Below are 13,511 nucleotides of genomic sequence, written 5' to 3'. Positions count from 1 at the left end.
CTGGCTCTGCTCTCCTCTCCCCTCATGCCCACATGTGCACAGTGGTAGGTCAGAAATAGAAGAGCCTACCATGACCCTCTGCCTCATAAGGTCCTTGTGGTGGCACTGAAATAAAGTTGCACAGATGCCTACTAGCAGAGGGTCCAACAAAGAATTAATTCTCCACTTGGTTTGTGTGCCCTGGAGTCCATCTTGTCCTTCACAATGACCTTTATGGTAGGGAAGATGATCCTTGTCCTGGGCATCTAGTCAATGTCTGCTGGGATTTATCTCCTCCAAGTCTTCTGCATCAGGCTGGAGCAGCTTTAACAGCCAGACCCAGTGTCTCAGTCCCATGCTGGGACCCCAGTGGGGGACACCTGTTGCTGAGGTGGGATTGCTGCTGCAATGACAGTGTGGTGCTTTGCTCCCCTTGTCCTGCCAGCAGCATCGCCAGGAGGTGCCTGTCCAAACCTTTCCTTCCCCTCTTTCTGCAGGTGCCCTTGGCCCACAGTGTGATAGTCATGGCCGGTGCAGCTGCAAACCTGGCGTGATGGGCAAGAAGTGTGACCAGTGCCAGCCGGGCTTCACGTACCTCTCTGAGGCCGGGTGCCGGAGGAATGGGCAGTAAGTGCTGGTGACCATCAGTGGCATGGGAACAGCTGGAGCGACAGCCTCCAGAGCTCTCCCAGCTGCTGTAAAGAGCCTGTGCTGGCTGGAACCACCCCATGCAGGGGCAGAGGCAGTTTGTTTCATGGCAGCACACCGACAGCCCTAAGCTCATGTCACTGGGACAGAGCAGGCTTGAGTGGGGCTGGACCTTCCTTCTACAGAGCTTGCTGCCACACGGTATCATCAAAAACAGAGCAAAGCGATTGCTTTATTATTCAGATAATGCCAAACAGGCACCATCCAGGCTAGCCACATAAGCTAAAACCTGCTGACACATGGTCTGCCCGGTGTCGGTGCCGCTCACAAGAACTGGCCCCATGCAAACGTGTGAATGCAAAAACCAGCTCCTTCCTTTGTACGGAGTCCCATTTAAACACCTTTCAAAGTCTTTCTGGTTTGGCTTCCTCAGCGCTGTGTCCTCTTCTTCTTTGCTTCACCCTGCCTTTGCTCCTTCAAGCGTCCCGGCAGGCAAAGGGTGGGGGCACAGGCTGGCTGCCTGCAGCCATGCTGCTGTGCCTGGCCTCCTGCCTGAGCCTCCCCGGCGTGTTGCTGCCTGTTGGAGCTCAGCCAGGGTTTATTAAGCTCAGCAGAGCTTTGCTTTGCTCTTGTGGATGGGTCTTGCTAAAGAGAGGCACCTGGGATAGTTGCAAGCTGGTGCTCTGGGGTGTCCTGGGGGAGTACCATTGGGCAGGGTCTCAGCCTGGCATCTGTACTGTTGCAGCTGGATTACTTGGGGAGATGTCTCTGCTGACTATTTTTCCCCTTCTAGCATGGGACTGGTAGTTGGGGGGGATTCTCTGCTGTCTTGTGTAACAGCTGGGGGCACTGAGCTTCCAGGCCAAGCTGGAAATCCAGGTGGATGTTCCCGCTGTCCCTGTTGCAGGAGCCCGCAGTGTGAGTGCGACCCGGCTGGCAGCACAGGCTGCTGCCTCTCTGGCCGCTGTGTCTGCAAGGCGAGCACCACCGGAGAGCGCTGCGAGAGGTGGGTGTCGGGAGGACTTGCCGGACCACTGTGTGGCTTGTCCTCCATCTCCCTAGCAATTGCATCCCTGGCAGTGCTTGCATGCCTGTCTCACCATCCCAGCCTGGGGATGACCTTGAACTGTGTCGATGGCTGTGTTGCGTGGCTGTCATTAGAAGGCTGGTTGTGCTGGCCAGGAAGAGGAGAAAACGGACTTGAACATTGTCATCTTCTTGTGTTTTCCCAGGTGCAAGCAAAACTTCTACAACTTGGATGCCAGAAACCCCGCAGGATGCTCCCCCTGCTTTTGCTATGGGCACTCGGCTGTGTGTGTCAGCGCAGACAACTACAGTGTCTATAACATCACCTCCACCTTCCAGCAAGGTGAAGCCCAAGCAGGACATCCCTATGGCTCCTGGGGGTGTTTGCCACCCCTTCTCCTTGACGTGCTGGAGGAGCTGCCTTGTTTGCAGCCCTGCTGGAAGTCCCTGTGCTTTGATGGGTGGAAGGGCTTGATCGTAGGCAGAAGTAGGGTGCAAGGGTGGGGGGCAGTATAGCCTTGCTGCATTGTGTCTTTCCTGCCACTTGGGAGGAAAGGCCCATGTCCAGATGGGACAGCACAGGGATATCTGTGCTGCTCCCTCAGAGGTCAAGGGGTAGGAAGCCAGAGGTTTTGATAAGACACAGCTCCAGAAAGATGCTGGAGTCTGGGAAGCACCATCGCTGTCCCTGCTGACTGCTCCTTCTTGGTGCTCCAGGTGCTGAAGGCTGGCGAGGCATCCATGAAAGCAGGTCCCCAGCCCAGCTCCAGTGGTCCCCACGCCATCAGGACACCTTCATAGTAGCGAGGAGGTCGGAGCCAATATACTTTGTGGCGCCTGGTAGGTGTGGGATCGGTGTAGGGGAGCGTTCAGTGCCCCCTTTGCTTAGTCTGATGCCATGAACTGAGCCTTGAGGAGGAAGGCAAGATTTTAAGCCTTTAATTTTCTTCTTTCCTTGCCTTCACAGCGAAATTCCTTGGGAACCAGCAGCTGAGCTATGGCCAAACGCTCTCCTTTGATTACCGCCTGGACCGAGGGGGACGCCAGCCATCTCCGCACGATGTGGTCCTGGAAGGAGATGGCCTGAGAGTCACTGCCCCCTTCTTACCCCAGGGGAATGTCCTGCCCTGTGGCGTCAGCCAAACATACACATTCAGGTAAAGGGGGATGCTGGGGTGTTTGGGGCAGGATGAGCAAGAAAGGCTGTGACTTCAGGGAGCTCCTGGATTCGGCTGTGATCCCTCAGAGGTGACGAACGGTTGCTTGGTTTGGGGCTGGAGGCATCTCAGGTGCTTCTCTCCTGGATGAGGAGGTCACAGTGAGAGGGATGGTAGATAATCTGGCTTGAGGTTTGGCTGGGTACTTTGCTTGGGCTCAGTCGCATGGGTGGAGGTTGTCCCCTGAAGCCTTGGGCTCAGGAGAGAGATGGGTGAGGGCTGCTGCATTTTCTTGTTGAGGCATCTCATTTTCTTGAAACCGGTTCCACTTCTCCCCCCTCCCACGGGCAGGTTGGATGAGCACCCAAGCAGCAAGTGGAGCCCAAGGCTGAATCACTTTGAATATCGCAGGCTGCTGGGAAACCTGACAGCTCTCTGGATCCGAGCCACCTTTGGGGAGTACAGTAAGTGGCAGGAGAGCTTGCAAGCACTCCTTGGTTGGTTTCTCTGTTGCTGGAAATGCCAAGTCTCTAGATGGAGACACCTTTGCTAAATGGTAATAAATGATAATAATAATAAACAATAATAACAAAAATGTGCCCTAAGATAGGAAAAATGAAATTATGGAGAGATTGAGCAGGATGGCAACAGTGGGGACAGCAAAACCTTGGCTCCGGGCCATCTGCCCACAGGCATTGTAATGAAACATGCAACCTATGCAGGTCCCGGGTGTGGGGGACTTGCCAGGTGGAGCTGCTGGCCCATGGGTGACCGGCTCTGTCTCCCTCCAGGCACCGGCTACATTGACAACGTCACCCTGGTGTCGGCACAGCCCAGCTCCGGAGTCCCTGCTCCCTGGGTGGAGCGCTGCGAGTGCCCAGTGGGCTACCAGGGTCAGTTCTGTCAGAGGTGTGCCCCTGGTTACCGCAGAGATGCCCCTGGCCTGGGCCCATTCAGCATCTGCGTGTTGTGCAATTGCCAGGGGGGAGGAATTTGTGATCCCGACACAGGTAAGAGAAGCCACCACCGTGTTATGCTTGTAGGGCGTATGGGATCGCAGCACAGCTGCCTGCATCCCAAGAATTGAGCTAGAGGGAGTGTGGGGGGCACTGAGTGGGGCGAGATCCTTGGCTTGTGGGGCTGGAGTGCAGGGAACATCCCAGGTAGAAATCCCCAAAGCCTAGAAGCACTGTGGCCAAAAATAGAGGAAAGATGCATTGGGATCAAATCAGGCTTATCTGATGCTCATTGGAGAGAGAAAAGCATCTCCTACTGCTTGGATAGCATTAAAAAAAAAAATCTTCTGACTTTTTGTTTTAAAGTTAAGTGTGGTGTAGGCATCAGTGACATCAGTGACGTAAACATGTTTTACTACCTGTCTTGTTAAAAAAGTCCCCAGTGTTGCCATGTAAAGTCAATGTAATGCAAAGTTAAGTTGTCCCTATTTTCCAAGTCTGAATTGGCATTTCCAAATATCTAAGCATTGATCGGGAGGCACAAAAGGCAGTGTGTGGCTCCTTGGGAGCTATGTGAGCTGTGAAAAACAAGACCCATCCACCTTTGAGTGGTTATGGCCAGACTCCATGCCCTGGGATGGGCTCCTCTGTGTGGTCTCACTGGACTCCTGCCTCAGGAGCCCCTGCTTCCCGCGTGGTGAAGGACTGATGGGCAGAGAAATGGAGCACGTATGGGCAGGTGTGAGGATCGCGGGCTCCAGTGGAGGATGCTGAACCAGGGTTGTTTGTTCTGCAGTGGGTGGCATGGCCAACAGCGAGGGGTGGCCAAGCGGTGGAGTTGTGGAGGGTGTCCCACCAGGGGTGAGAGCACATTGCCCTAAGCCCTCTCCTTTCTCCTTCAGGTGAATGCTACTCAGCAGACGAAAACGTGGGCAATAGTGTCAGCTGCTCCTTTGGCTTCTACCGAGACCCCCGGCAGCCACACGGCTGCAGGGCATGCCCCTGCGGCAATGGCCAAGGCTGCTCGGTGGTGCCGGGCAGTGAGGAGGTCATCTGTGACCACTGCCCTCCTGGAGCTGCTGGTAATGCCCTCCTCCAGGTTGCTTCTACTCTGCTTTTCCCTGGAGCTTCAACTGGGAGATGCAGGGGCCAGCAGGCCAGGATGCTCGCAGCTGGGTGGATCATCCCATCTTCTCAGCCTGGCTTGCCCATGGCGCTGCCGCTCCTGCCTGTAAGAGGGTGTTTCAGCCCTAAGGGCTGTGTGAACACACGTTGCCCTGATCAGGGAAGGTTCTCATCTAAAGGGATAATGTGGGTGGGAAAAGGATGGGTGGGGAGGGAAGGGGAATAGAAAAATAGGAAAAAACCAAATAGGAAACAACTTGCCTGAGGTCAGTCATCACACCCAGCTTTTAAGAGCCTGCCCAGAGCATCGTGTGTTGGCAATGGTGGCGAAGAGAGTGGCGATGGTGGTGTGTTGATCCTGATGGGGCTAAACACCCCTGTTTCTCTGGGGCAGAGGGAGCAAGGCAGCCTCTGCCTTTTGCACAAGAGCTTGAGCTTCTCCCTATCTTTCTTTTCCCAGGGGCTAACTGTGAGTACTGTGCCGACGGCTACTTTGGAGACCCAGCAGCTTTCCGGCCCTGCCAGCCATGTCGGTGCAATGGCAATGTGGAGCCCAACGCTGTGGGGAACTGCGACCGCCGGACAGGCGAGTGCCTCAAGTGCATCTACAACACCACAGGCTTCTACTGTGACCGCTGCAAAGACGGCTTCTATGGGAATCCCCTGGCCACTGATCCTGCCGACAAGTGTCAAGGTGAGAGGGGGGCACTGTATGAGTTGGGGATGAGTAAGAAAACCCATGCCAGAGTGCAGAGTGGCTTGATGGGAAAGGGGATGCTGCAAAAAGCTAAGGCTGGAAAGGGGGAGCAGAGCGGAGGAACTGGATCATGGGGTCAAACAGTGGGAGGAAAGCAGGAGGAGAGGGTGGATGGAAGGGTGGACATGCCAAGACTTGAGGTGGGGGGAGGCTCCTCTGAACCTGTGCCACTCTGACCCACAGCCTGTGCCTGCAACTCAGCCGGCGCTGAGCCTGTGAAGTGTGGAAGTGATGGGAGCTGCATCTGCAAGCCTGGCTTTGAGGGTCCCAACTGTGAAGAGAGTGAGTGCCCGGCTTGCTACAGCCAGGTGAAAGCCCAGGTGAGCACCTCTGCTGTCCCCAGGGCCACTGAGTGGAAAGGAGCACAGACATATGCTTACCCTCAAGCATCTCCTCCTGGCTTTCCCAAGCATCTTCTCTTGGTGTGAGTGAAAAGTGATTTTGCAGGCTGTGCCTCAACTTTGGGTTTGTACCTGATTCAACTGGTGATAAAAGGATGACGTAGAGCTGCTGCCCTGCTGTGCCCAATCCAAAAATGAGCCCTCACTCTGCTCTCCATCCTCTGGCCAGACTATGGACCTGGTTCCCACCCTGGTCTTTCCATCATGGGTTTAGCATCCCATTGGCTGATGGCCTGGTCTGCTGTGGTTGCAGGTGGACATGTACCTGCAGCAGCTGGTGGAGTTGGAGCTGCTGTTCTCAGAAGTGCAAGCTGGCGGTGGGGCTGAGAGCCAGGAGCTGGAGGGGAGGATGAAGCTGGCTGAGGAGATGCTGCAGGCCATCCTTGGGGAAGCCCTGAGCTTGCAAGGTACCACCTGCCCACTGCCCTCAGATGGGGCCATCTGTGCCATATCAGGGGAGGGTATTGCTCAGCAATGAGCTTCTCTTCAGCCTCCTTCTTTCCTTCTCACCAGCCTCTGACAGGTCTCTGGAAAGCCGCTTGGCCAGGATGAAGGGGCAAGGGTCCAGCTCCCAGAGACGCTTGGATGAGATCAAGGCAACAGTGGAGAGGCTGAGGTCTCTTGGGAGCCAGTACGAGAGGCAGGTGCAGGACACCTGGCAGCTGCTCGAGAGAGCCAGGCTGGACCTGGACCACAGCGGAGCCGCTCTGCGTCGGGTGGTAAGAGCATCCTTGTGCAACGCGGTCCTAGTCTAGCCCAGGGCTGAACAAAAATCCACGGAGAGAGCTAGAATTTAACATATTCTAGTTATTGCATTTGTTTTCTGAGTGCAGAAGATGTGCTGGTGGCCCTTTCTGTAGGGCTGGGACCTGGAGTGGTGCTGGCAGGTGTCCTTGGGGGCTGTGGAGGTTTAACGTGCCACAGTTGCCCCTCTAACTGCTGAATTGGATGGAGGGCAGGAAGAGCACTCACATCTCTTCCTCCCTCCTCAGACCATTCCTGTTTCAAACCTTCCCGGGGGCTCAAATCAGTTCTTGATACTGGCCCAGGAGGCTCTGAGACTGGCAAACAGGTGAGTAGCTCCCACTGTTGGCTGAGAGAGGGGAGGGGGACTGAGATCCTTCTGGGAGCCCAGCAGGTCCTTTTTGGGGGTCTTTGCCTAGCCACCAGGCTGCAGCTGCTACCACACCTGTGCCTGCCCTGGAGACAGGGAAGATGTGGCTACTGGGCTGGCTTTGCTGCCCTACAGGGCTGTCCTTGGCTGACTTTGAGGGTGGTGGTGGGTGTGTTTTGGGTCAGGGTTTGGCCCATGGGTGTCCCGTTAGAACATGCAGCATCTGCCTCCCCCCTATGCTCCTCTACCCTTGGGAGATGCAGGAAGGACAAGCAAAATATGGGTCCTCTTCTCAAACACGCTGTGTTTGCTGAGAGGGTGCCATCCGGCATTGCTGAGTACAACAGTAAAGGAAGTTGGTGGAGAAAACTCAGGTGGGAAACCTTTCTCATGATCCCCTCCCTGTGCTTTGCAGCCACCTGCAAGCCGCCAACACCATTGAGCAAGCCACGAAGGCAGCGTGGGAGGACGCGCGGCAGGCGCTGGAGCTGGTGCGTGCGGCTGCTGGCAGAGAGGCGTCCACCTCCGGCTCCCTGCAAGGGCTGCTCGGGAAGTGAGTGGAGGCTGCATTCACCTGCAGGTTATGGGGGACGTGGGAGGGAGGAGGAGGGTGGCCCAAGCATCCGTGCCCACCTCCCTGTCTCCCCAGCTGAGCTGCAGAAACATGTGGTTGGAGGCAGGGCAGGCAGGGACTTGCCTGGACTTCAGTTGTTGGCATGTCTGAGAGGTGGAGATGGAGGATCGGTAGCTCTGTGGGGCATCTGCTTCCCACCCCGCAGACCATGATGGTCGCCAGGGGCCAGCCCATAGCTGGGGGAAGGGGCTTAACGCCATGTATGTGTGTGAACAGGCTCCTGGGGGTGAGTCTGTGCCCAGTTTCAAATCTGGGCTGTGTTTAGCCTGAGGATAGATTTAGCCTCACATCACCTGGCTGGGCTGGTGCCTCCTCCAGAGCGCAGCACAGTGCTGGGACTTTGCACACTACTGGCCTCGAACGAAGTTAAGGAGCTGAATGGGGATGTGCAGGAAGAAACACCCACTGGTAGGGCAGGGATCAACGGAGCCAACTGCAGAGCCTGTGAGGGTTCAACTGGTGTGAAACACCTTTGGATTTTGGGGCATGAACAAGGAGCCAGTGGATGCCCTGCTTGGCAGAGGGGCTGGGTTGCAATTAGATTTTTCCGGCATGATAAATCCATGTGGGTCCCTGGAGAGGGCTTGGTGAGTGTGAACAAGTCAATGTAGGAGGCAGCATTAATGCTGTGGTGGGGTTTGGCAGCTTGGCTGATACCATGCTCTTCAACCTCACATCCATGCAGGTACGAGGAGCTGAAGTTGCTGGCTGGAGACCTGAAGTCTGAGGCCGATGGGATGGCCTCCAAGGCAGATGGGGCTTATCAGGGAAGCCTGGTGCTCCTCAACTCCCTGTCCCGCTTGACGAAGACTGACATCAGCTCCTTTGAGGTGAGGGCATTGTGTCTGTGGGACCAGGAGATCCCCTTTTGCTCTCCCCTACACCCTCCCCGCCAACAGCTCAGCCCTTCCCAGGGCTCTGGCTCCGTCAGGGAGCCATTGGATATGTATCTTCCCACACTTTTGCCCCCATAGCTTGCCACAGCTCAAGGAGCAAGAGACAAGCATCCATCACTGCTTGCTGTGGTTCCCAGGGAGATGCTGGGACCCCCAGGCAGTCATCGCATCTGTGTTTCAGGGGGAGGCAACCCGGCTGAAGCAGGATGCCAGTGCTCTCCTGAGCCTGGTGGACACCTACATGGCACAGTACAGGCAGCTGCAGAGTCGCATGGGGCGCTGGGAGGAAGAAATCAAGCAGCTGCTGCAGAGGGGAGAGGGCAAGAGAGCGGTAAGAGGTTGGCTGGGGTCCTGCGGCTTGAGTCGTCTTCAGCATGAGCTGGAGCCTTGGTAGGATGCCTGTGGCACCACCACTACTATATGCTGTCCTAGCCTGTTCACCTTCCTTGGAAACACAGCCACTTGGGGTTGGTCTTCTGGAGCTGGTGGGAGACGTCAACACGTGCATGTTGCTGGTGGTGCAGCATCTTACCAGCGCACCTCCTCCATGTGAAGCAGGTTGAAGACCTGCTCCTGGAAAGATTAGAGCTAAGCTAAGATGACTTATGATGGCTGGAGCTGGTTGAGAGACTGTTCAATGCTCCCATACAGCATCCTTCATCTGCCTGTTTTGTCCCTTTGGCCTGTCACAGATGCTGACACAGCTGCTGTCCCGAGCCAACCTTGCCAGGAGCACAGCCCTGCAAGCCGTCAGCGCTGGCAACACCACCTTCTACGAGGTGGAACAGATCCTGAAGAGTCTCCGGGGTAAAGTCCTAGGATCCCGTCCTCGCCCCTGCCTTGTGGGATCTCAGAAAGGTAGCACAACTTCATTTCCACACATTTCTTTCAGAGTTTAACCTGCAAGCAGATGACAAGAGAAGGGAAGCTGAAGATGCCATGAGGAGGCTACCGATTATAAGCAGCATGGTCGCAAGTGCCAAGGAGAAGACGGACCGAGCTGAAGCAATCCTGGGCAGTGCTGCTTCTGAATCTAAGGCAGCCAGCAGTGTGGCAGGGGAAGCGAAGGAGATCACCATGGGGATCCAGCAGGTGAGGGCAAGCCCTGGTGCTATTGCTGGCAGAAAAAGGTTTGGAAAGGAAAACCATGGATGAAGAGGAGGTGATTGGCAACTCCAATGGGTCTTCCTGGTGGACCTGATGTGTTGACTTTTTTGCCTGACATTTGTCTATAGTGGATCCTGCAGAGATAACAGAGTTGGCTGTAGGTCAGTGGGTGCATGGGTATCTCTGCAGGCATGTTTGTCCTGTGAGGATCTCTGTGGCATCTCTCTGTAGCCACCTTTTGGTGACCAAGGGGATTTTTCACTTCGACAGTCAGCTGCTGGCAGGCTTGTGAGCTCCCAGACTTGGTGTTGGTGTGTTCAACTCCCAGACTGTGTGTTGTGACTCCCAAGGGATTAGCTGGTATCTTCAGGAGGGGCTGAGCTGTAATCATAGAAACAACTCTGGAGCAACTGGTGGGAGCACATGAAGGATACAGGACAGCCTGTGATGATTTTGGGTTCCTGTGGAAGGAAACAGTTTCCACCAGCTCCACGCCCCAGTGCACCCAGATGGATTTCAGCCCCTCTGAAAGTCCCTTTGCCTTCCCTAGGAGATCACACGGCTGAAGATGGAAGCTAACAAGACAGCCGATGGTGTCCTCGCCCTAGAGAAGGCAGTGGCCACCCTGCAGCGCGAGGCCAAGGAAGTGGATGGCGAATTTGAGAGGAAGCTCTCGGAGGTTGAGGCGGATGCTTCTGTGATACAGGAGGTGGGTCCCCGTCTCCTGCACCTTGCCCCCTTCCCTGTTGATGTATGGGTGAGACTTGGCCTTACAGCTGCCATGTTGCCTTCTTCAGACAGCTCAGGAAGCTCAGAGGGTCCACACCAAGGCTGGCCAGGCACGGGTGGTCATGCAGGAGACATTGAGTGCCCTGGAAGAGCTGCTGCATCTGATGAGTAGGTTTTTTGCTGCCACTGTAGGGCGTGGAGGGAGACAGGTCCCTGATGGGGTCTAGGCAGGGTTGCTGGGAGTTGTGTGGGAAGTTGCCTCAGATGATGCCTGTAAACAGGCTGGGCAGCAGGCTGGAGCTGCTGAAGCATCCAGAAAGATCTAGTCCTCAGCCTCCATCTATGGTTCTTTCTTCCTTGTTTTCCTCCTGTGCAACAGACCAGCCTGGTGCCATGGATGAGGATGGCCTGAGGCAGCTCGAGGTGAATTTTAGCAAAGCCAAAACCAGAAGCAACCAGCTGAAGGATGAGATGTCAGAGCTGGAGCAGACAGCCACGCTACATAAGGCCCGGGTGCAGACACTGGAGAGCAGCATTGACGAGATCCTGGCAGATATTAAGAACCTGGAGGACATCCAGAGGAGTCTTCCTCCAGGCTGCTACAACACAAAAGCCATTGAATTGCCATGAGCGAGTTCTGGAAAGGCTGCAGCGCCTGCCAGGCTGTGAAAGCAGGAGCGCCTGGCCCAGCTGCCCTCCCCAAACCCGGCAGGACCGGCTATGTTTGACTGTGTTGAACTGATCCTTACCCTCAAGTTCAGTGTGGTGGCTGAAGTTCACATCATCAGGATGGCCCTGGAGAGTCCCTGAATTTTCAAAGTAGTCCGTCCCTCAGTCACAGGAGTAAGGAGATGCCTGGTTGCATGAAGGTGCTACTGGCTGAAGAACAGTCTGTTCCTACAATGTTTCTCTGAGGTGTAGGCGGGGGTTGCTTGGTGTCAACCTTGGGAGTTTGCACAGTTCAGAGCCTGAAGTTCACGTCTGAGAGGTTCTCCACCCCCTGTGGATCCCCTTGCCTGGTCTGTCACACACAGGACTAGAGTCTCTGTCCTTACTTTTGACACTGCCACCACCACCTCCTCTTCATGTTCTCTGTGGGGTCTTCCTCGCCTTCGGTAGCTCAGGAGGCAGGGAGCGAGCTGCGTGAAGTGGCAGCTGGGGGAGATGAGTTTTGAGCTGTGGCATCAGTGATGCTTCACACGGCTTTCTCCTCACCTTCTCACAGCCTGCCCAGTCTTCACCTTGCTGGGAGTGGTGCTGTTGTGGTTTTTCTGTGGCTTGGAGATTTGGCATCAGGTGCCACTGATGCCCCTTTTCATAAAGCTGCAGGTCTTCCATGGTGCTTCTCAATTAGGTGGTCGCTGTTTTGCTAAAGGGGAAAAAAAAAAAATGTCCCAGCTGCCTTTGAGCTCAGAGTGATGTGCTGGATGGAGGAAGAAGGGGATCCCAGGCTAGCAGGTTAGCGGAGAGCTGTTGGGGCTCCTCAAATAGAAAGTCTTTCCTGCTCTACCTGTTCCCTTCAGCCAGGAGGGGAGAACCCCTTTCTCCCACACTTCAAGTCCCAAAGCCCCTGAGGGATGGCTTTCTTGTCAGAGCTCCTCCTGGGCAAGCACAGGTCTCCCTACCATCCCCATACACACCCAAGTGCACCCTTTCCTTTCAAGACCGGCCAGTTTGGTACCAGGCAGTTTCCTGGGTCTCCCAGAACCTGGGAGAAGCAAGGTGGTGGCCCCTCAGCACAAGCACCCAGGACCGTGCAGTGCTTGTCACAGGAATGGCGGCTTTCTCCAGGGGTCTGCAGCTACAAGCTCTCATGTCTGAGAGCCGGGTCCCATCCTGCTGGAGTACTAGTGCCTTGATGTGATTCATTATAAAATATTGACGAGGTCTTGAATGCATCTCTGCCTCTGGTTTGGTGCTGCCCATTCCCTCCTCCATCCCTCCCTCCCTCCTGCATGGTGCTGGATGTTTCTCAGAGGCTCAAGTAGTTGTCCACAGGGTTTCCCACTGTACATTTGAGCAGAACTTGGAGGAGCTGAAGACTATGGTGCTCCCTTCACCCAGTTGTGGCTTTCCTGTGGGTCCAGCTCCACTCTGACACTGCTCCCAGCTTCCTTTACATGCTGTTTTAGGGGAAAGAGGAGCTAGCAGGTGCTGGGCGTCAAGTCTGCTGAAGCCCTCTGTCCTGTGTGGTGCTGAAAGAGGAGGTCCTGGATGGAGGAGGACATTTTGGGGACAGGCTCACTCCTCGTTAGTTCTAATTCTCTGATAAAGCAGCGTCCATGCTTTTGCTTGATAAAGATATACCGAGTAATATCTCTGCCTTATACTTTTATTTAAGCGAGATGTATTCTTGCCTCTGGCATGTTTTCCTTCTCCTGTTGTACAGCATAGGGACAGGTATTATGGACCTGACTTTATTTGTCCACAGGTTGGGTTTTTTGAAAGGGAGGAGGTCAATAAATCCTGAATACTTTTGGCTGGATCTTGCCTGCTGGTTTATTTTCTCTAGCTCCCTTTTTTGGGGTGAGTTTGGCCACCAGCTCTCCCAGCAGTGCTTGCGTTCTTCGTGCTGGCTCAGTCTTGGGGCTGTTTTGAAATGACACCAGGAACATCTTTGTTTTGTTTTGTTTATTACATAATTTAAACATTTTGCTGATAAAGTTTTTTTTTCTTGTCAATGACTTTTTTTTCATATAGCAACAGAAGAAAAAAAAAATTAGGCTCCAAAACTTTTGACAAAGGTGAAATCGGTGGCATGGCGACTTCAACCCCTTTCCCTCCCCCCCATTTTTTTTTTTTCCAAAAGACATTTGAAGTTCATTTCTCTTTCAGCAAATTGCACTGTTTAAAAGTGGTGGTTCAAAGACCAAAACCCACGAGCTTCTTCCCACCCCTCCCCTGCACCCTGGAAACCCCAGTCCTCACCTCCCCGGCAGTCACATGGATCTTCAGGGATGATTTTTTTTTTTTCCCCCGTAC

The 13,511-nt window shown here is 54.7% G+C and overlaps 1 protein-coding gene across 4 annotated transcripts in view; it reads left to right on the top strand.

The window, feature by feature from the left end:
• LAMC2 (laminin subunit gamma 2) overlaps positions 1-12,771 on the top strand; it is a 28,250-nt gene extending 15,479 nt beyond the window's left edge. For 3 of the 4 annotated variants that reach the window (XM_035898052.1, XM_035898053.1, XM_035898054.1), the window contains 21 exons: positions 477-606; positions 1,535-1,633; positions 1,860-1,996; positions 2,371-2,493; positions 2,621-2,810; positions 3,162-3,274; positions 3,602-3,820; positions 4,669-4,848; positions 5,352-5,585; positions 5,832-5,968; positions 6,303-6,456; positions 6,563-6,768; positions 7,042-7,121; positions 7,579-7,716; positions 8,483-8,627; positions 8,875-9,024; positions 9,386-9,500; positions 9,586-9,785; positions 10,351-10,509; positions 10,598-10,697; positions 10,909-12,771. In XM_035898052.1, the coding sequence (XP_035753945.1) occupies positions 477-606; positions 1,535-1,633; positions 1,860-1,996; positions 2,371-2,493; positions 2,621-2,810; positions 3,162-3,274; positions 3,602-3,820; positions 4,669-4,848; positions 5,352-5,585; positions 5,832-5,968; positions 6,303-6,456; positions 6,563-6,768; positions 7,042-7,121; positions 7,579-7,716; positions 8,483-8,627; positions 8,875-9,024; positions 9,386-9,500; positions 9,586-9,785; positions 10,351-10,509; positions 10,598-10,697; positions 10,909-11,159 (3,260 nt within the window). In that variant the 3' untranslated portion in view covers positions 11,160-12,771. The remainder of the gene's footprint in view (positions 1-476; positions 607-1,534; positions 1,634-1,859; positions 1,997-2,370; positions 2,494-2,620; positions 2,811-3,161; positions 3,275-3,601; positions 3,821-4,668; positions 4,849-5,351; positions 5,586-5,831; positions 5,969-6,302; positions 6,457-6,562; positions 6,769-7,041; positions 7,122-7,578; positions 7,717-8,482; positions 8,628-8,874; positions 9,025-9,385; positions 9,501-9,585; positions 9,786-10,350; positions 10,510-10,597; positions 10,698-10,908) is intronic. The other variant, XM_035898055.1, reaches the window with a different exon arrangement.
• The last annotated feature ends 740 nt before the right edge of the window (positions 12,772-13,511 follow it).

Source organism: Egretta garzetta, unplaced genomic scaffold (genome assembly GCF_000687185.1).
Source record: "Egretta garzetta isolate BGI_Z169 unplaced genomic scaffold, ASM68718v1 scaffold187, whole genome shotgun sequence".
Lineage (NCBI taxonomy): Eukaryota > Metazoa > Chordata > Aves > Pelecaniformes > Ardeidae > Egretta > Egretta garzetta.
The sequence above is the reverse complement of the archived record's forward strand: the minus strand, read 5'-3'. Positions and strand labels throughout refer to the sequence as shown.